The sequence below is a fragment of the Vipera ursinii genome (assembly GCF_947247035.1).
Source record: "Vipera ursinii genome assembly, chromosome: 3".
Classification (NCBI taxonomy): Eukaryota; Metazoa; Chordata; class Lepidosauria; order Squamata; family Viperidae; genus Vipera; species Vipera ursinii.
The window spans coordinates 22,173,113-22,196,550 of record NC_139516.1 but is presented as its reverse complement, the minus strand read 5'-3'; the positions used below and the strand labels follow the sequence as shown (position 1 = coordinate 22,196,550).

The following is a 23,438-nucleotide window of genomic DNA, read 5'->3' as shown; positions in this document are numbered from 1 at the left end:
AAAGAAGAAATAGGGGAGACATGACAGCAGTGTTCCAGTATTTGAGGGGCTGCCACAAAGAAGAGGGGGTCCCTTCCAATTCTATTCTATTCTATTATATTCTATGAAGTGAAAGCTAAGTTTTTAACTTAACAGATTTAATATCCTAGAATAGAAATAAGGCTCACTGCATGTGGGGCAAACCAGTCCTATCCTGGAATTGCTTGGTAGATGGAGACTGTTCTTATAAATTCTTCCCTGATCCTCTCCGCTGGAAGCAGATATATCATAAAAGTCCATGGAGATTCTCAGGTCATCATCGTCCCAAAGGTGCCTTTTCAAAGTCCTAGTGGACAATCACTTAAATATGAGCCAGCAGTGTGCTACAGCTGCCAAAAAAGCCAACATAGTGCTAGGCTACATTAATAGAGGGATAGAATCAAGGTCACATGAAATATTAATACCACTTTACAATGTCTTGGTAAGACCACACTTGGAATACTGCATCCAGTTTTGATCATCACGATGTAAAAAAAGATGTTGAGACTCTAGAAAGAGTACAGAGAAGAGCAACAAAGATGATTAGCGGACTGGAGGCTAAAACATATAAGGAACGGCTGCTGGAATTGGGTATGTCTAGTTTAATGAAGAGAAGGACTAGGGGAGACATGATAGCAGTGTTCCAATATCTCAGGGGTTGCCACAAAGAAGAGGGAGGCAAGCTATTCTCCAAAGCACCTGAAGGCAGGACAAGAAGCAAAGGATGGAAACTAATCAAGGAGAGAAGCAACCTAGAACTAAGGAGAAACTTCCTGATAGTTAGAAGAATTAACCAGTGGAACCACCTGCCTCCAGAAGCTGTGAATGCTCCAACACTGGAAGTTTTTAAGAAGAGACTGGACAGCCATTTGTCTGAAATTGTATAGAGTTTCCTGCCTGAGCAGGGGGTTGGACTAGATGACCTCCAAGGTCCTTTCCAACATTATGATGATGGTGATGATGATGAAACTGTACTTTCTTGATTTTCCTTGAAGATATTTCACTTCTCATTCAAGAAGCTTCTTCAGTTCATTTCAGAACTGAAGAAGCTTCTTGGATGAGAAATGAAGCATCTTCAAGGAACAACAAAGAAAGTCCACTTGTCTTTTGAAAAAGCACCTTTTGGACAGATGTATTGTAATGTTAGGGCTCTTCTGTAAGGATAAGATAGGAAATCAGAAGGCACCCATAACTGCAAATGACATGTCTGGTCCTAGTCAGAGAGCTACTGGCAGGCCAATTCAGTCTCCTACTTCAGGATGGAAGGGAAATTCTAGAAATACCATTTAGGCTGCATTAACAGCAGCTTGAAAACATACCCAATTTTCTCTGTCCCACCTTATACTAAACAAAAATGAAATCTGGGTTTTTTCCTCAAGCTGATTTCAATCTCTGGACTGTGTAATCTCTTCTCCATGCCTTCTATTAATGGCTTGCTTCTTCTTTCCCTCTTTAACCTTTCTTTTCTCCAGAGTCAGCTCTAAATGCTTTTACACCTAAGCAATTTTCTGTGGATGGCCCATATTGCCATTCTTCTTTTAGCTATCAGGATCTAAATATACCTGCTCCTCTCTTTTTGTATGATTCTTATACAATACAGTATATTTTCGGGGAATAGAGCTGGCATTTTAATGAAGACTGCACAGTTATATGTGAAGAACCCATCTTTCAAGAATGTTTGTTAAAGCAGAGGGTTCAGATGAGGAGTGCCCCAGCTTTAATAGGGAGAACTGAGCTGTTTCTTCCTTAACAATTTTAAAAATGGTTTGAGGTACATACAGGGCACAATTACTGTGAGCTTGGGAGTCCTGTACATTTCAAAGAGAGGGAGAAGTCTGTATGGTATCTTAAAATAAATTTAAAATTGATTTACTTTGCCATCCATTTTGGATTCTGAAATTTCATACAAGGTTTAAAATAAATGTGAAAATAGTACACATTGCTTAAACATTATGTGGGATATAGAGCAGCAAAGTCCCTCAACTGTTGTCTAAAAGTAGGTGAAGTCTATGAAAAAAAGAGCTATGCGCTTAACACTGTATCTAGAAATCTACATTTCCTGGGCTGTGCATTTTAATGAAATATTATCTAATGCTTCAGATAAATTAGAAAAGTGATGGTGCTATAAATGCAGCCATTGTTAAAGGACACACATCTATATGAATCATTCCTATATATATTCCAATATGCTGTTCAGCTAAACGATTGGGGTAAATCTGGATTTCCAGACCTATTAATAAACCCTGGTAAGACATTCCTATGAATTTTGTTTCTCCTTCCATGGTATACTGAGATTCCTTTCATTTATTATTTGCATGCATTGTTACTCAAAATAGATGTAATTAATACATGCATTTTGTTCCTTCCTTTGTAAAACTACTACAATTTATGGTGCATAATGTATTTTAATGTATGTCTTGAAAGGATATACATTCTCAATGTTTCTGTTATGGCCAGTTTTATATCTGGATCCCATCCCTGTTCTCCTTTCTTTAAAATGAATGCTGGGATTTTTTAAAAGAAGAATGTTGAAAAGGGAGTACATAGAAATAAACATAATAAGATGTCAATGTAAATTCATTTGTAGTTATTTTACAATCAAAAATCTAAATTATTGAGAGTCAGATGACATACTTGTTTAAGCTGCCACGTTACACAGGATGGAACAGTAAAGAATGGCAGTTAACATCACAAATTGACCACAAGATTTTTATTTGTTTGTTTGTTTTTGCAACATACAGAGAAAACATTCACACATCCATGTACAATTTATAATTCTGCTTCTTTTCCAAACAGCTTATGGGACCTTATGTTGAAATGAAACTCTAGAAATGCAATAACAGTAATTGTGAGAGGGACCTTGGAGTCCTAGTGATCAATCACTTAAACATGAGTCAGCAGTGTGCGGCAGACTTAATATGATCTGTGATGCTTTAGGTCAACTTCAGAAAATGAGGAATTTCTACCTCCAACTTCTACGTGAAAAACAGGAAAACTAATGTGTAAATATTTGATGTTGTCTTAGGAACAGTGGAAGAGGAAGATCATTAAGGGCAAAACAAAGTCTTTGTGCTCAGAAGATCCCAGGTTCAGTCCTGGATATATCTAGGTAGAATGAAAATACTATCTAACTCAAATCTCTATATTTTCTATTGATGAATCAATAGAACAGCTTCCTATGCTCCAAAGAAATTTACGCCACTTAACTTTTGTCATTTTCAAAATTCTGAAATAGCTTCATCTCGGTGCCTATGCAATACAGAATAGTTTGTAATCCTTACACCCTATGGCTGAATGGCCTGCAGTCATTTGCTAATGTGCATAAAGTAGCTTGTTGCATCTAAAATCAGAGATGCAGTTTGGTCTCAAACTATGACATGTTCTCTGAGAATCTCTCCAGTTTCCGCATGCAGAACAAAGTGGATAATATCCACTCTTTCTCCTCTTAGTTTTATTTGCTTGTGAGAGAAATAAAAAAGAAGAAGGGAGAAAATCTCCCCTCCAGCACCAAAACTTGACATTTATGTATTGTAAAATGTTCTGTCCCAGACAAAACATTAACTACCTGGAAGAAAAACATCTGGATCGTGTACAGCAAATGAATTAACTACTGTGCATTTATTATGTGAATGGAAGATTATTTGGAAAGGCCCTCAGGTTTCTGATACTGAAGACTAAGAGACATAATTGCACAGCCTAATTGGGATGCCACAGGGATATTTGAAAAGTTGCTAATAAAATTTTTGTGGAGTTCTTTATCTGGTTTAAATTTTATAAGTGGAGTTCAGATACCTTTAGCATAATGCAGCAATTTTATTGTTTCTGTATCATGTTATGCTAAAATTATGAAATGAGTTATATTTAGGGTTATAATTTTTAAACAATTTAACTGAACCACAAGCTTAAGCATTATTTAAAGATTTTGCCATGCATTCTTGGCAGTTGCCTTAGCTGGTGGTTGTACCTGAGAACCAGTAATTTTATTCACCTAAAAATTAGCTTATAAGTTACTAATCAGCTTGCAAGGCAAATATAAAGGAAGAAAATCGATTTAAACTCCCTGTTTGAAGCTTGTGCCAGGTCATTACTGAGAAAGTCTAATCTGCTAAATAATTAAAGCTCTGCACTTGTGAAGCGAGACGAAAGCAACTTTACAGACGAATAATAATTCTGAGCTGCTGTTGGACTCTTTTAATCTATAATTAAACTATGCACACTTCAAATGCATGTCTGTGCGTTTGTGTGTTGATTTTCAGCTGACTCAAGTCAAAGAAGAGCCTGTAGAATAGGTTATGCCACAAAGCGCCTGAGCCTTGCCAAAGAAAATCAGCAGTTTTTGGAGCCAACTCCACTTTAATGTGAAAATAAAATGTTGTATGGGAGCAACAGCTTTGGAACAACATCTACCTCTGCTCTTATGGATAAATAATGCTCCAATACCCTGAGAACTAGTCAAGTGCAGAACCCAGGACAATTGTAGTTTCTAAAAAGGAATAATGGATATTACCACTGCCTACTTTTGAGATGTACAGATACATATAAATAGTTACTAATCCAGCATTTATCTGGATGCTTAAATAAGTACCCATTTAGTTGGTACTGATTTAAGCACCCTGATAAATGCTAGACTAACTTGGCCAGAGAAGTTACTGTATATAAACAGGGAACAAACCCCACACTCACTGTACTGGTGATGTTACCTAGTTTGGTAATGAAATGTTTGCAAGCAAACAAACAAGCTCAGAAAGATCCAAGAACTCCACAGTTCAACCCTGACCTATAAATCTCCTCCTGATTACAAGATGCTGAGAGTGACAGCATTAGAGGAGGTGTGAGCAACGTCCAACAATCCATAACTGAAAATTGACTACTATACATAATTCTTAACTATGGTGGCTGAGTGATTAAGATGGTTGGGCTTATCAATCAGAAGACTAAGCACTGCCCCCATTTAGCTTGAAGGTAAATGTTGATTGGGTAGGGCTACTTGTGTAGGGCTACTGAGCAGACTTTATCTGATTGTGAAAAAAGCTAAACAATACCAGACCTAATTAGCACCCAGACTGGAGACAATCAGGAAATCCTAGTGTAGAATGATAGACTGGAAGTCAAAAGCGCCTCCAGGAAGAGAGAATGGCAGACCACTGTAACATTGTTTATGTAGCCATTAGGAGGCAAATTCAGTTTTAGTGAGATGTTACTTTTATCTAGGTCTGCAACAGACACTTTTCATTGAATTCAATTATGACCGTCTTCTGAAATTAGATCAGTATAGATTCTCCTTTTTAGCATCCCATGAAATCTGCTGTTAAATTTTGAAGGTTCTCTAGAGCAGGGGTCCCCAGCCCCTGGACCATGGACCATTCACAACAAGGTTGCGGAAGTGACAGGCAAGTGCGAGCACAGTTCCATTGCACACTGAGTGGGGCACACAAAGCTCCATTTGTGCAAGTGGCGGGTATGTGCTCGCGCAAATGAAGCTGCATGAACATACTGCTCACACAGAAACATACCTTCTCCCCCCCGCCCCCGGTCCACAAAACCGGAAAGGTTGGAGACCGCTGCTCTAGAGAGCAGGAGGAGAAAGAGAGGGCAGGGAAGATCCACTGCAAAAGTCAACATTCACAAGTGCAACATTGGATGTGGTCCTCTGCTTTAAATTTATTGATCTCTAAATCTAAGCAGGCCTATGTTTTCTATATGAGACTGCTGGTTCACTGAAATCTATGAGAGATTTTTTCCCCCTCTATCAAAGAGTGGCTTGTGAAGAGTTTGGAAAAAGCATTTACTATGGTCAACGCACTGCAAACCTTTCATTACTGTGCAAACCTTTTTGGTTGATGGGTGTGTTATTTGCTAAACCCTTGAAAAATGAATTGTTGCTTACTTTATTCACTACTCTCCCAAGTTTTAGTTATTTTGTATTATTGAAACATTTTTAAGTTGGAGATTTTTTTAGTGTAAACTTTGCTTAATTTCTTAAATATATAGATTTAAACAGGTTAGTTATTCAGATTTTTTTCTGCCATCACAGAAACCCCCCAAGAACTTCACTTACTCTTCTTAGAGAATAATTTCTTTCGCCGTCCAATGGGACTCAGCTTGTATTCATTCTCATCACAGCTGCAGTCCTCATTATTCTTGCTGTAATACTTGGGCAGAAGATTGGAGTTTCCTTTACTACTGTCTGGAGCCATAAGGCTAGCCAGGCCTTTGCATTTATACAACTTCAACTTCCCATTGGCATCTTCCACACACTGCCATTTCTGGAAAAGCAATAAAAAAAGAAATAATGGAATAGTAAAGAACATATTCCTTCCATATACTTTTATATTTGAAATTAGTTGGTATTATTACTAACCATTAAAAAGGTGGAAATATAGGATAGTGGAGAAAATCATGCTTGAAAGAGAACTTCCTTATATTTGTGAACCTGTGGTCCAGATCGTGTGAGGTTTTCTGCAGCCAATCAAAAAACATAATAGAGCAGGATACGTTCCTTTCTCAAACAACAACTTTCTAGAAGCAGTATCAGAGCAGAAAAGGCACTCTTCTAGAATAGAATGCTTCTTGTTCAATTAAATACCTTGCGATATAGAGAGTTGTGCTTTCTATTTGGTTTCCTCTCTCTAATCTACTAATTCTAAGTAAAGAGGTCTCAGAACTTCCATTTGCAGCTTGGCGCCTTGCTGGCATCCTGCCATCAAAGGCTAGGAGGTAAGTGTGGGGCAGGAGGACAAATGGGCAATAAATATGTATGGGGATGTGATGGCAAATAGGAAGGGGGGATGACAGCTTGACAAAGACCAGGAAAGCACAGAACCAGTTTGTGCCAGCACTCAAGGCCATGCACCCTGAGATTGGAATGTAGTCTACCCCCAACATCTCAGTGTTCTCAAAACACCTAGGCAGACTCTTCATTGGCTGAAGATGAACTGGTCATGGGGGGGAGGGCTGGGATGAGAGAAAAAAATGTGTAATGTTTTGCATGGGAAATTTAGTTCTAGCCTGACTTTACTGCAGCCACCAGCCTTTAGTAAAAGAACCTATCATTTCACCAAAATGGAGTTGAGGATCTTTCTTTCTGAAGGGACCTGACTAGGGCAGGTCTGACATGAGGAACAGTTGGTTGGTATTATAAAACATGAACACTGATCCCAGCAATCATGGAAACCAGTGCAAGATTTATAGAGCCAAAATGTACATGGGTGCGAATGCACGCACATGCACACCCTCATATACCAACACATGTTGAAGACAAACACAAATCAAACAGTAAGAAACTAAAAAAGGAGTCTAAATGACCACAACCAAACCTTGTATTTAAAAACAAACAAGACCTTTCTTGCAGTTTGGTTCAAAACTGAAGTCTGGAAGTATGAACAAAAGGGGAAAAAAAACCATTCTACCACCTCTGCCGGGAGCAACTGATGAGTAAAGATGCCAATGATTATAGAAGAAACTGAACAAAGCATCACTAAGGTAGCACTCATCAACAACTGCAGTTGTTCTATTGCGAGGCAAGAACAATGATGCCATCTAGTTATGTTTTTCAACAAGTATGAGCTTGTAAAATTTTCTGGAGACAATTCATGGTTTGTAATGAAAAAGGTTAAGAAAGCAAAGATAATTGGGGGAGGAGGGTTATAAAATACAATTGTTTAATTTTTATTTTAAAAATCAAAATAACAGTGGTATAATAAAACTGTAGGATGCTTCTTCAAATGGATATTACATCAAACAAAAACAAAGGAAAATCATGCTTTTTTAAAAAAAAAATCCCACTTACTGCTACTGTAAGCACACTATAATTTTAGAATGGTAGAAAATTTAAATTCACAATAAAAATGGAAATGGAAATTTTCCTTTCTGAGTTTTTATAGATCTTCTAGATTGGATCTGTATTAAATGGTAGTTATTCTGCACCCCCTATTGAAAGATACCAGAACTTCAAGTGATCCAATAACAAAAGAGAGTGATAATTCAGAAATGGTAATTCTCTCCCCTCTCATCCACCCAACCACCCCAGTGCATAGGTTATAGAATAGAATTCATAGAATATGCAACTTTATGTTGTAATGATAGCCATCAACTTGGAAAGCTTTATAAAAGGATTAAACAAATTTATGGAGGATATATTATCATCATCACCATCAAGTAATAATCATCATCAAGTAATAATTATCATCATCATCAAGTAATAATCACAATAGCTACACAGTACAACTAAGCATTGTAACAGCTACATATATTTTCTCAGAGACTGTTGGGGAATATCCTTTAGCACTGCATAATGTGAAGATGAGCACCAGCCCCTAGAGTTGGAAACGACTAGCACGCATGTGCGGGGGAACCTTTACCTTTACCTTTAATGTGGAAATACAATAGTAGACTAGATAGCCTTTGGTCTTATTGAACCCAGCTCTTTATATTTTGCTATTACCAGCTGAGAGAACTCAATACTCGAAATCATACCTCAATGAATAGAGTTTGCAAAGGAAAATGGATCCCATGATTCTGTTCTTAGCAAAATACGTATCTTGCAAAAATGATACACTGGTCTCCTCTATATGCAAAAGACCTCAGATAATCTAAACAAGTCTGTTCTCCCAGTCAGGGTGGAGAGTATTTTACCTATTTTACTGCCACAAAATTCCCCTGAACATGGATGCACCCACACTGTGTTCAGTTACATTCATTTTTTGCTTTTCATTTCCTGAAGTCCTTTAGAAAATTAAGATAACCCCATCATTTGAGATTCAGGAGAAGCTGTTTGGTGGCAATTTCATTTAATGGCCAAGTCACCTCTGAACTCCAGAGTGCAACCAGATATGCAGTGGGACTATTTATGTGAATGCCCCCAAGTGCCCTCAGGAAATCATCTGGATCCATTAGGCACCTGGTTTAGACTATCTTAATTGGCTATCACCTCTGCAGAGAACAGGCAAAATGACTGTGCACCAGTCATAGGCAGAGAACTGATGACACCTTTTCATCTTCAGATAATAGTGCTTACTGCTATAAGGTAAATATATATAGCTTTTGGATTCTCAGTTACTTTTCAATTAGATAAGAGTAAGTAAGCTGTTACTATCCAAACCACCAATAATTTTTGAAAATACAACCAGAAAAAAAGATTTTTCATTATTTGATTGGCATTTAACTATGAAAAGTAATATCATAGTACAGAGCAAATATGGCAGCTGTCCTCTGATATAGCTTAGATTCTGTTAATTAATATGCAATATTTAAGGCAAATAAACCTGAAAGAACTGTCTCCTGTGCTAGAGCCCCAGTGAATTCCTGCCATAAATAGTATGAATGACAGAACTCAGCATATTTACTTAATAGTTGTTTAGTACTGCTAAACAGGCACAGCAACCAGAAGGTTATTATTTAACGAAATAATCAATTGGATCTTGACAAGGGCAGGGAGAAAGGCCAGATGGTGCAGTTCATAAACAGAGATTATGTCAGTTGGTATGTTCCACTGATTAAATCAAACTCTGCTTTCAGCTCTGTTAAATAATATTTTTAGAGCAGTATAAAATTCAAATAAATGCACCAAAAGAGAATTTAGACTACTACCACAAAGGGCAAGGAATAATTTGGTTTATATTAGTTAGCATGCTCATATTGTTAATATTACAAGAAAAAAGCTTTCCTTTTTTCAACTTTATTTTTGTATTAATGCTTTAATATTCTACATTACTTATAAGAGAAATCTTGCTTTTTTAAAGTTTTAACTTTCCCCTATATATTAGTAACAAAGTTATTTAAATATGTCCCCAGCTGTATGAAAAAATGAAGTGAGTAATATGAAAATATTAGTAAGTAGGAAGAATTTCCACCAACTAAACTATTTCTGGGAAAATCTTAATGATGTCACTTTGAGTTTTACTTTTTAAGTATTTGAAAATCATACAGTCAAAATCAGTGGTGGGATTCAAATATGTGAACAACCAGTGCTCTGTGTGGATGTTGCTTCCAGAAGTCCGTTCTGGGCCTGGACAAGAAAAAAATAGCTACCGGTTCTGTCAAAGTGGTGAGAACCGGCTGAATCCCACCACTGGTCAAAATTCTAAAAAGATAATTTTTATTATATAGAATACTTATTGTAGCAAAGTACAGTTGCACAGAAATGGGTAGAAATGTTACTCTGCAAATATGTTCATCTAAGCTTTGTACCTTAATCATATTAGACTTTAATGACACATTGTGCAATTTCATGTTATTATTGGAAATAATACAACAGCATTATCAAACAGATTAATAAAATCAAAATTTGCTTACAGATAGGCTTGTATGAGCAGAAGGCTATTACATGCTAAAAGCAAACAATAATTGGGAACCGTAGCATGAGAAAACGAGAATTTTACTTCCAGTTAAAAGAAACTTTCCTTTTAAAAATGTGAATATACATGTTAATTTACCTAAAATAAATAAATTCTTTAAAAAATAAATTCTTTTAAAAAAATTCTAAATAACCTCAACTTGTTAGATACTGTACCCTTGAAGCAACATGCCCAGCCACCCTTTTAAAAAAAGGTCTCGGACCTTACTTTCATCCTTATTCCATTCCTATATCCCTCCCAGCTGCTTTAGTGCAATTTTCAAGGCTACAGTAGATTACTTTGGGAATGTGTCTATGGAGATTCTTAGTCATCCAGGTCATGGCTGTCCAAAAGGGGCTTTTTCAAGAGGCAACTGGACTTTCTTGTTTTTCCTTGAATATGTTTTGCTTCACATCCAAGAAGCTTCTTCAATTCTGACTGAATAGAGGAGGATGGAAGGATTTATACTCCTTGCAGTCATCTCGTCATTAGTACTCTTTTTGAGAGTCATTGAGGCCACTTGGAGGTTAGTCTGTGCCCTAAAGATCACCTGAATAGTGGAAATGGGTGTGGAGCTGCTGAAAGTATCAGTGGCCATTACACTTCATATTGTTGACGTGAGCTGCCCAGAGTTGTACTTTAAGATGAGCGACCATGCAAAGGAATAAAAATAAACTCATGCCTCCATTGGACTTAGTTCCTTCCATTATGCTGACATCATGCTACCTTATTTGTTTAGACAGTTTTATGATGATGTTCATGTTGGACTTTCTCTATGTTGGACACATTTGAGATTTCTAACTTTTATTGAACTTTTTCTATAGCTATGGCAATTATAAGTTGACTGAAACATGATCTAATAAGAGATAAAATAACTGTGACCTTTCTATTATTGGATGTAGCTCACTTGTTTTACTCACTTGATGTTCAGATATATCCTTAGAAAAATATCAGTGAAAAAACCTGCACAAAGACTTTTATAAGTTTCAGTGTTTTTAATATGTGGAACATTAGATTACTCACTTTCTTCTGAATTTATCTGAAAAACAGTGCAACCTGAACTTACACTGGGGTGGAAAATTCATCTTTTAGATATGAGGCCACACAAAGTCTTTCTTCTAGGTACACTGAGGCCAATCAAGATAGGATCCTCTGGGCAAAACACAGAATTTAATTACAGTACTTTACTACACTTATAGAAGAGATAAAAAGAATTGGTGTGGTTTAATTATGTGTAATCCAAATCTTAAATTTCTATAGTTTGTACATGTACATATATTCCAATGAGTTGCTTTTCATTATCTTTAGAAAATTATAGCAGTTTTTGTCTATAGGAGACCCACATTTTTTCTCCAAGTGGAGCACCAACAGTCTTAATCTATTCAAATTTGGGAGAAGGGATTTATTAAGCTTTTATTCTTGTAATATATATTTCCCTATGATTTCCTATTATTATTATTTTCCTACTGATTCCAAATTCAAGTTTTTAAGTCAAGAAAAAATTATCTCAGGACTGTAATGAAAGATTTAATAAAAATTATTCTATTTTGCTCATAGTTTAAATCTTTCTCTGTTCTGCACATAGGAGAGAAATATCAAATTGTAAATTTTATGCTTATCAACAAGCATTTACTTCTAATTATTGTACTGATTAAAAATCAATTCAGGTGAATTGGGAAATAAAGTATATAAATGGATTGACATATATCCTGCACTAGGTTTGTGATTAATTCAAGCAGAATACAATTAAATTCCAAAGAAAAAAAATCTGTTCTCACTTAAGATAATGTATAATAACGTATAAAGTTATAGGCCATACAACACTGTCTACTGAATGAAAAATATTCCAAAATTAAATTTATCACGGTAAATGCAAGAGAAAAAATGAAGCCGAGTAAGAAGAAGTTTAGAGTGTGCTGCAAGTGGTGAATGCATTAGAAATATTTTATATTTGATAGGACTGAGGAAAGCAGAAGAGAAGAAATAAACATGTTAGATACACAGGATTCAACTGAACATCAGTGGAACTGATTGACAGATTGATATCCTGCCTTCATTATTTTTACAAACAACTCAAGGTGGCAAACATATCTAATAATCTTCTTCCTCCTATTTTCCCTACAACCACAAACCTGATACAGAGTGACTGGTCCAAGGTCACCAAACTGGCTTGTCATGCCTAAGGTTAGATGAGAACTCCTGGTTTCTACCCTGGTGCCTTAACAACTAGACCAAAATGGCTCTCATTTGGAAGAGGTACAAAAAAGCCAATGCATCAACAAAGGGATAGTATCTAGACCACATGAAGTGTTAATATTGCTTTAATTAAAGATCACACTTTGATTACTGTGTTCAGTTTTGGTCACCTGGATACAAAAAAGATGTTGAGGCTCTAGAAAGAGTACAGAGAAGAGCAACAAAGATAATTAGGGGACTGGATAATAAAGCGTGCAATGAATGGCTTTAGGAACTGGGTATGTCTACTCTAGCGAAGAAAAGATGAGAGGGTAACTTGACAGTAACCTTCCAATTATTTCAGGATCCGTCACAGAGAAGACGGGTTTAGTCTATTCTCCGAAGCACCTGATGGCAGGACAAGAAGTGATGATTGGAAGCTTATCAGAGATCCAATCTAGAACTAAGGATAAATTTCCTGACAATGAGAACAATCAATCAGTGGAATGGCTTGCCTCCAGAAATTGCGGGTATTTATCACTGGAGGTTTAAAGAAGAGATTGGACATAAGATGGTCTGTTGGAATGGCATAGGATCTCCTGCTTGAGCAGGGGATTGAACCAGAATACCCACAAGTTCCCTTCCAACTTCTTATACTGATACTATTATTAATGGAGATAGGTCTGGATAGTGAATGTTTCTTCACCTGATCTAACACCAAAATAACATAGGTTGGTTATGATATGGTAAAAGTTTTCTAGCCAATTCTATGAATACTTTCTGAAAAGAAAGTCTAACTGAATGTATCCTACATATAGATGCATATCCAGAACAAAAATAGCAATCACAGAAGCTAAAGGTCCATTAGGTTGAAAAGGTCTGATCCATAGCATGTTTATACAATGCTCAAATGGATACAAGATAAGCATAGTGATCCTATAATAACAGCAACTGGAAACATTAATCCCACATATTTTAATATAAGGTATTAAACTGCCATAGCAAAATTAAGGGAAATTGGATCGTATGTCTTTGAACATTGTATCACAATGGCATAGCACCACAGCTATTTAGCCTCAAGGTTCATGAATATATTTCTTCTTCTGTTTGTATATTTGTGGGTATATCTGTGGGTGTTGTTTATGTGCACACAAGCTATTGGGTGCATGTATCTGCTAGCTGAGAATAAATATTATGATATGACAGTCCTACAATTCTTTATAAATAATTTTATGAAAATAGATTTGCTGGCATTTAACATGCCACAAAACTCAACTTGGGGTGGGGATTAAAAACTAATCTAAGAGACAAATCTCCAAAGTGCAATGAATATTTCATTCGAGGAAAGTGGGAAAAATATTTTAAAATGCTTGCCATAGTTCAAGTAAATCAGTCATTCCCAAGAGGAATATACTTCGTATTTCCTATTCTGGAAAATCATGTTCTCTTTAGATTTCTCAGAACATAGTTAATGGCTTGTTACACACACACACACACACACACACACAGGTACACAAACACACAGTGTTGATGGGAGGAATGTCAATTATTGACTGAATCCAGCTTGAACTGCCCACAAACTGCAAAAAAGCTTGGAGTGAGTATCAGAGATTTCTGAAGGATAAATCAAAGCAGAGGACTTTCAGTTATTACCTTGAATCCCAGTTACAGGAATTATTGGGTCCAATGGGATTTAAGGGAACTCTTACAGAATCAGATCTTTGATTTATTGAAAAGAATCTTTCATGTTTAAAAGGAGAAACTATTGTACAAGTATTAGTACAAGTAGTCCTTGTTAGCAACCACAATTGGGATTGGCAACTTGGTCATTAAGTAGATAAAATTGGTTTTAAATAATGGAAAATTAATTCAAGGAAGAGAAAAAAATATCTGTAAGTTGTATTTTATCTATAGGGAATCCTTGTTTAACAAACAACTGGGAATGGCAATACAGGTAAGTGAAGCAGTTACTAAGTGAAAACACAACTGTGCATATGATCTTACTTTAGCTTTTCTTTGCAGACCTGTGAAGCTTGTAAATGCGAGGGTTGGTTGTTAAGTTACTTTTCCCTCACTATCATAACTGCGAATGATCACTACACGAGGAGTACCCTTTTTTTTGTAAATTACAGCCATAAAAATTGCTTAAATATTTCCTAGAAAATTATGCTACTTAAAATAGTTTTTAAAGAGGCTACAATATTGATGAGCTTGAAGCTAATGTATCTTCAGAGCAAATTACTTGTCAATTGACTTCAATTTTCATTTGACGTTTTGGGTAATGATATTTAGTGAGGGGCATGAGGAAGATTCACTGCACTGATGACTATTATGAAAAATAAGAGAGATTATGTACAATAATAGAACATAAGGGTTGTGAGACAGGATTAGGAATTGAGGCAAGTCTGAGGGTTGAATTGTATGGCTCATCCCGCCTGCTTAGGCTAGATGATAACAGGCAATAGGGCAATAGTAAGATCTGTCTTGTTTCCATGAATTTATATCTTTCCTATTTGGGTTTAAGGTAGACAAAATAATATCAGCAGTCACTACAGCAGAACTTGTAAATGAAGCACTTGTCTTCAACAATTATAAGAATAAAAAGCAGAGGGAAGGAGGAAGTTAAAGGTCTGCAAGAAGACTGCAAGTTAAGTCAGGACAACTGGCTGAATGTTTCATTACATTTTGATATGAAACGGTATGTTTTTTTTTAAAACTGTGTGATATCATATGGTTTTGTTTTACCTTTAGTACACTGTCTAGGATTGCCCTGGTGAGCTAAGCAGCTACAAAAACTATTTGGGTGAATAAATAATAAAATTACTCTTATATACCAGACAAAATTCTCTTCTAAAAGTTTTCAATTGAACAGATGTATTTGAACAAACAAACAAACGAATCTGTATAAACATTACAATGCTATATAAATGTTCTGACCAAAATCTAATGAAATACTAGAATTGCAGTCTGCTGCTCCCAAATGTGTTGGCTCTGAAATTCACATGATGCTCAGCTGGCCATGTTTCTAAGAATCTGCCACACAGCAGCGCTCTTAGTGAAATTGGTTTCTTTTTTTTTTTTAAAAAAAGAACATATTTATCTCATAGACCAGCGTTTCCCAACCTTAGGAATTTGAAGATGCGTGGACTTCAACTCCCAGAATTCCCCATCCACGCATCTTCAAGTTCCTAAGGTTGGGAAACGCTGTCATAGACATTATGCTGCAATATTTGTATGATAGGCTGTAGAGCACTGAAAACATAGAAATTTGTGAAATAGAGCTATTAAATAATTTTAAGACATGAATTAAAAAGTAATTCTTCCGGATATTAGGAAATAATACTATCTATTTCAATCATCACCATTTTAAGTCACTTAAATTATATTAGTTATTAAATTTGTCATCTGAGGCTATATATATTCTGTCCTGAATCCAGTAAGTATAAGTAAATATATAAATAATGATTTTGAAAAAAAGGGACAATATATTTAAAATTTTGAAACACTATGCATTATGCTAATTTGATATTGCCAGATACTCAAGCTAACAGCGCAGGACAGAAGGGATGTACTGTCATGTTTCCACAATAGGTAGAACCTTATTATCTAAAAGAACGAAGGCCCAGTGTGTTTTAAAAAGAATAGCAAAAAGCACATTTTCTTATGCTCCAGAGTCTCATCATATTTCAAATGAGAAGCAGCAGGGACAGAAATATGACATCCATTTTGATATACAGGTAGTTCTCAACTTATGACCTTTTGTTTAATGATCAAAGTCACAACACTGAAAGCAGTGATTTACAGCTGCTCCTTATGAGTTTCACAGCATCTCTAAAGTCCCATGATCAAAATTCAGGCACTTGGCAAACAGCATATATTTACAAAAGTTGCAGCATCCTAGGATCATGTAATCACCCTTTGTGAACTTTCCAGTGACCTTCTTGTTATGTATTGGGCTTAATTGTAACACTACATGGTAAGCTGGAGCTAGCTAACGGCTCCCAGCAACTCAGACACCCATCTCCAGTGCTGCTATTGGCTGCCCCTAGGCGGCAATGGGTTGCTTTAAACCTATTGGCTGCCGCCTAGGGGCCAGTCTATAAATTGCTGCAGGCTGTAGGTCAGTTCCTCAGTTCAGATCCTGCATGCAAATAAACATGACCATTGCTGAACTCACTTGCCTTGTCTTCATTCCTGCGCAACGAACTCACTACACAACACTGGCGACGAAGGTAGGATCCTGCTTCTCCGAAGGAGCTGAAAGTCACTAGGGGAGAGGCAGTGCACACCTGGTGGGAAAGGAATTTCCCCCCTACTACAGTTGGCTAGCCAGACACGCTAGCAACCACGCGGTCAGTGGATCAGTCCCTGGGCATTGGAGAAGCAGGATCAGAAGACACAGGAACCAGCCGAGAAGACCAGAAGAATGCCCAAGGTCGGACGGCTGCGAGAGTTTGACATCAAGCAACCAGAAGGATGGCCATCGTACCTGTCCCAGATCGAAAACTACCTTCGGGTGAACCAGGTTGCAGTAGATGGACTGAAGGCCACCATGCTGCTCTGTGTGTGCGGCCCAGCAACATTCGATCTGGCTGAAAACCAGTTCGCGCCAATGCCGCTGGAATCAGTCTCCTATGCTGATTTAAAGAAGAAGCTCGGAAAACATTTCCAACCTAAGATGTCAGTGATTGCCTGGCGCTACGCCTTCAAACAACGAATACAGCAGCTCAGTGAGACCAAGTCGGAGTATATCGCGGCCTGGAGGCAGGCCGCATGCCTGTGTAAATTTTCTGACGTTGAAGAGCAACTTCAAGACCGACTCATCTGCGGTCTACGAAATCGAGAGCTGCAGCAAAACCTTTTTGCTAGAGCTAACCTGTTGTTTACTGAAGCCCAGGACGAAGTCATGGCAGATGAAGCCGCTGGGGGAGCCATCCGAACAATCCGGCCCGCCAAAACTACACAGCGTGAAGAAACCGTCCACAGGTGGGAGGAAACACAACTCCCTGGTCTAGAATTCACACCGACTTTGCTGGGCCCTTTCAGAGACAGCTCTTCTTCATAGTGGTAGACAGCCATTCTAAATGGCTGGAAGTAATCCCGGTTGCAAACATGACTACTGCTAGGACCATCCAGGTGCTGAGAAAACTCTTTGCCACACATGGGTTGCCAGATGTCTTAGTATCAGACAATGGGGCCCAATTCACTGCTGCTGAATTTCAGACTTTCCTGAGAGCAAATCTCATCAGACATGCAACGTCGGCCCCATTTCACCCGTCCAGTAATGGTCAAGCTGAACATATAGTAAGGACCACAAAGGAGTCACTAAAACGCATAGTAACTGGGGACTGGCATCACAGATTGGCAGATTTTTTTACTTTGCCAGCATTCCACGTCCTGCACTGCTACTGGGAAAAGCCCAGCAGAACTACGTTGGGGGAGACGTCTGATCACAAAACTGGACAGGTTGCATCCAGATAGAGTGGCAGCAGAAGCCTCTCAACCAAAACCCCCGAGGGGGCTGCAAGTGGGTGATGGGGTGTGGGCTAGAAACTATGGACATGGGAATCTGTGGGTTCCTGGAAAAATCACTAAATCATCTGGTCCCCTCTCTTATGAAGTGGGGCTGGAGGGAGGGTGAGTTGTCAGAAAGTGGTTTCCAGAATGGCCACTAAGCGAGGACTGCGTCATAAGTCCCTCCCAAGGTCCCAAAACTGGCAACCAAGCCAGCCCATGCATAGACTCTGAAGACTCTCACAGCACAAGCAATGAGGAGTTGGCCGTAGAGGAGGGGAGTCCAGAAGTGCAACATGGATCCCCTGATGGAGCAAGCCAACCTGACTTTCACAACCACTGTGCCAACTCTGCTGAACAGTCTGACTCTGGGGTGGGCCAACCTGGAGAGGCCAGCCAGAGAGCACCAAATCCTTCTGGCTCAAGTGCATTAAAGGACACACTGGTCTGCCCGGTCCGGTGGGTAAGCTGGTAGACCAGAAAGTGACTGAACCCCTGAGGCGTTCCACAAGGGCACACAATCCTCCTGCTTATTTAGCAGATTATATAGTAAAATAAAGGAACTATAATGTTGTATGTACTTGTGATAATTGTTGACTATGAGACTGTACTAAAACAATGATGGAGATATAATGTCGTTAACTGTCTTATTGTATTGTTAATGGAAACCTATTCATACTATTGTTAAATCTTGTAATTTGTTATTTTCACGCTTACTGTTGCTATGATGTTTGCTCATTCTAAGAGGGGAGGGGTGTTATGTATTGGGCTTAATTGTAACACCACGTGGTAAGCTGGAGCTAGCTAACGGCTCCCAGCAACTCAGACACCCCGTCTCCAGTGCTGCTATTGGCTGCCCCTAGGTGGCAATGGGTTGCTTTAAACCTATTGGCTGCCGCCTAGGGGCCACTCTATAAATTGCTGCAGGCTGTAGGTCAGTTCCTCAGTTCAGATCCTGCAAGCAAATAAACATGACCATTGCTGAACTCACTCGCCTCATCTTCATTCCTGCGCAACGAACTCACTACACAACACTTCTGACAAGCAAAATCAATGGGGGAAGCTGGATTTGCTTAATGACCACATAATTCACTTAACAACCACAGTTATGCTCTTAACAACTGTGGCAAAAAAGATTGTAAAATCAGTTGCCTTGCTTAGCACCAAAAAATCTGTCCCAACTGTGATCGTAAGTCAAGGACTGTAGTGATCTCAAACCTGATCATTTGTTTACCTTTGTATCCACAGAAACAAGAGACCAAAATAGATAAAAAGTAATTAATATAACATATGAACACTTAAGTAGCACCTGAATGCATTGGTGAGCAACTCATGAGCCATATGCAACCTCATGGATGATTTAGTGTAGCAACTACTACTACCCTGATTAACCTGTATCCACCTGAAATGCCTGTGAAAGGTTATTCCATATAAAAATAAAAAATTATATGAACATTTCAAAACTTTAGGTACAAAATGTATAATCAGGCTTTAGGTACAAAAGGTATAATCAGAAACTATATGATCAATGCACATATAGGAGTCATTTATAAATGTTTGAATGAATGAACAGATTGGGGCTCATCCTGATTAGCAACTGTTCTATATATCAAGGATTTAGAATAGGATTTAGAATTCAACTCTGAGAAGACACCACATTAGATTATGGAATTCAGAGTTTAGCTTAGTATGAAAACAGTCTTACATACCAACAGCTTGCATTTGGCACATATTTTTAAGACCATGAATGAATGAGATAACACTATATATTGAAAGAGCAGTACGACACATTCATAACAAAAAATACCTACCATTCACAGATTTGGCTCATTTTGTACAAATATATTGTAAAAAGCTTTTGTCTCCTGACACGTTTCCATGCCTAGACATTTATTGTCTAGACAGAACAACAGGTGTAGGCCAGTGAGTCAATGAATGATGGGAATGGTCACTATTTGGAAATGTGCTCTGACTAATCAACTCGATGCCTGCAAATTCTGTTATGTTCTTTGTTGCTCAGTTTTATCCTATGCTGTGGTGCCCAAACCAATTCATGCTGAAATGCTTCAAACCATTCTTTGGTTCCTTGACAACAAACACATAGGCGACAGCAATTTCATCATTTCTTCTCTACTAGCAGTACAGCCAATGGAATTTATGGGTAGCTATTCACTTTCTGTAGACACTGCAGAAAGATTTTATTACCTCTTTTAAAGCAAGAAAGAGAAAGGGCAAAAGGTATGTATAATGTTGTTTGGAAAGCTGCTTACTTCAAGCAGCCTGTAATAATCAGAGGATAAAGCAGGGCTAAAATAACCATTTACAAAGAGTCATCTGAAGGATTAGTCATGGTCTTTAAAATATTTTTCTAGACCTTGCTGCATAACAAAAAAAACTGCAGGAAAGGGAAAAGCTAACGAGATGTTTTTCTTTCTCCATAAAAGTATCAACATAGAGAGATGGTAGAAAAACAATGCAACAATACCATATAATGGCATCAGTTTAGAGTAAAAAGAGCTATAGAAGTGGTATTTTTTAAGATAGTGGTAGGGCTCTTGTATCCTCTTGATATTTAGTTATGTCATAAAATGAAAAAATAAATCAGCATTTATTTCTTTATATTACTTTTGTACTGCCTAATTTCTGAAGAAATATTTATAAAAAGAGATGATCCTACAATTTTTTGGGGAGGGGGCCTTCATGTCAGTGTTGACTCCTGGTGACTGCCTAGACACCTCCCTGCAGTTTTCTTAGCAAAATTTTTAGGGGTAAATCTGCACAAGTAGTCCCCAGGAAAGGATCAATTTTCTCAGAATGGCTGGATTGATATTGCTATAGTCTTTGTTGTTGTTGTTAGTTGCGAAGTTGTGTCCGACCCATCGCGACCCCATGGGTTGGACACGACTTCACAACTAACAACAACAAAGACTATAACAATATAAAGCTATAGTCTTAGAGACAAATAAAAAATGGAATGTTCTAGGAATGAACAGCAGAACTTTCACACATTTCTTAGAAATAAGGAGAAATTTCCTGACAGAACAATTAACCAATGGATTGGTTTGCATTCAGAAAATGTGGGTGCTCCATCACTGGAGGCTTTTAAGAAGAGATTGGACAATCATTTGTCTGAAATGGTACAGGGTCGCCTGCTTGAACAGTGGGTTGGACTAGATTTCTTTTTTTAAAAAAGAGACAAAGCATACATCTTTTTTATTACCTCTGGAATTTCCAAATGAAAAATTATATGAAAGTTTGTTTAGCTGAAAGAATTTTTTTTAAAAAGGAGGACTATTTCTTAGTTTTCACTCAAATTCCACACTGTACTCTCAAATACATTTCCTGCCACTGCAACATAAGCAGAAGGAAAACTTACTCTGTTAACTCTGGCAATTTCCACCTGGAAAATCAAAAGAAGGGATCTCTAAGCCTTTGTTATGATACTTCAGTCTCAAGATGCTGAATATTTTTGACAAATGGTTCTCACCTGTCCAAGTTGTTCACAAGCAGTTTGATATTCAGCTCTCTGGCAGAGATCTTTTACTCGTTGGTACTTGGGCAAAAAATTTGCTTCTTGAGCATCCATTTTTTCATTGTCTCTTTTGTGCAACAGCTTACTGGAAAAGAAAGATGCTTTTTTGCTTATGGAAATACAAGTACCTTCAATATGTAAAGAAAAATAATGAAATTGACACAAGAAATTCGCACTTTTGAATTAATGTGTACCTACTAACAAATTTTCTGTTACATACAGCCAATTGATAACATTAGCTACTTGATTATTCATATTTTATTTCTTGATCTCACTACTTCTTGTGCATGCTTCTTAGCACATTATATAAAACAAACTTGTATGGAGAATAATTCTCTTACTTTTTGTAATATAGGACTTTGAAAAAAAACTACATAATTTATGATGGTTTGTCACAAAAGTACAATACTGAAATCTTACTACCAATCACAATAATGAGGTTGGATTGAACTCTGTATTCATTATTAAACTCTATGCCTGTTTTCTATGTTTTCGTGGAATCACTATTCTTGCACACACTAATATGTATCACTTATATATTGTGTTTTCATGAATGAACAGCATAGGGAACTGATACTTTTGTTAGGTGCTGATATACTATCAGGACAAATTTAATAATCAGTTGAATGCAGTTGAAATATGGTATTTAGATAATCTGTCTGATAAAATCAGAAGGCATGGCGCTAAGAGTGAATAGGTGATAAATGATTTTGGACTGAACACAAAAATGATTTACTAACATGAAAAAACCACACTGCTGTAGTATGGACACGTAAGGAGAGAGGATGAAAACTAAACGTAAAACAAATATAAAGGGAAGATTAAATGGCTTGAAAATAAATGAACACCAAAACAGTGTTGGTTGCCTGGAACTGCTGATATTCTCGAAAAAGAAAAGTGGAAATTGAAAGAATAAAAGGCAATTACAGATGGTTCTTGGTTAACAATTGCTTGATCAGCAATTGTTCAACTTACGATGGCGCTGAACAAATGAAACTTATGGCCAGTCCTTAAAGTTGGCGACCGGAAATGCCAGAACTACCATTGATAAACAATGTAGTCATGTGATGCCATGCTTTATGACTGTATTGCTTAGTGATGGAAATTCCAGCCCTAATTACTGTCATTAACTGAGGACAACCTGTGTGTATAGTGGGAACAAGTATAATTTGCAAACATACAGAATTATGGACAAATATAATGAATGATTTGATGTAAAATAGATCAAGCTGTACAGGCAGTCTTTGACTTATGACCACAATTAAGCCCAAAATTTCTGTTGCTAAGTGAGACATTTGTTAAGTGAGTTTTACACCATTGTACAACCTTCCTTGCCAGAGTTGTTAAGTGAATCACTGCAGTTGTTAAGTTAGTAACATGGTTGTTAAGTGAATGTGGCTTCCCCATTGGTTTTGCTTTTCAGAAGGTCACAAAAGGTGAACACATGACCCTCGGACACTGCAACCATCATAAATATGAGCCAGTTGCCAAGTGTCTGAAGTTTGATCTCATAACCATGGGAATGCTACAGTGGTCGTAAATGTGAAAAGTGGTCATAAATCACTTTTTTCACTGCTGTTGTAACTTTGAACTGTTGCAAGTCGAGGACTACATGTATTTTCTTTTCCTTTTGCTTATTTCATGCTTTTAGTTCCTTTGATTTACTACTACTTATTCGGAGACAATGTGATTCTAGACAGCAAGTATTGAAGAACTAAAATACAGGAAGAATGCCTTTATGCTTTCTCTGGAAATCCTGCAGAATCCATCTGGATGGTTATAAAGGAAGCAAATTGCTCAACTAGATAGTATGATTCAATCTCTAGTTTTAATAATAGACTGATTTCATTAAGTATGGCAAAGAA

General features: G+C 37.4%; 1 protein-coding gene across 3 annotated transcripts in view; it reads right to left on the bottom strand.

Moving 5' to 3' along the window:
• Positions 1 to 23,438, bottom strand: part of SULF2 (sulfatase 2) — a 286,963-nt gene that overhangs the window by 20,789 nt on the left and 242,736 nt on the right. For all 3 annotated transcript variants that reach the window (XM_083358805.1, XM_083358804.1, XM_083358806.1), the window contains 2 exons: positions 21,529 to 21,658; positions 6,077 to 6,284 (listed from right to left, as the gene is read on the bottom strand). In XM_083358805.1, the coding sequence (XP_083214931.1) occupies positions 6,077 to 6,284; positions 21,529 to 21,658 (338 nt within the window). The remainder of the gene's footprint in view (positions 1 to 6,076; positions 6,285 to 21,528; positions 21,659 to 23,438) is intronic.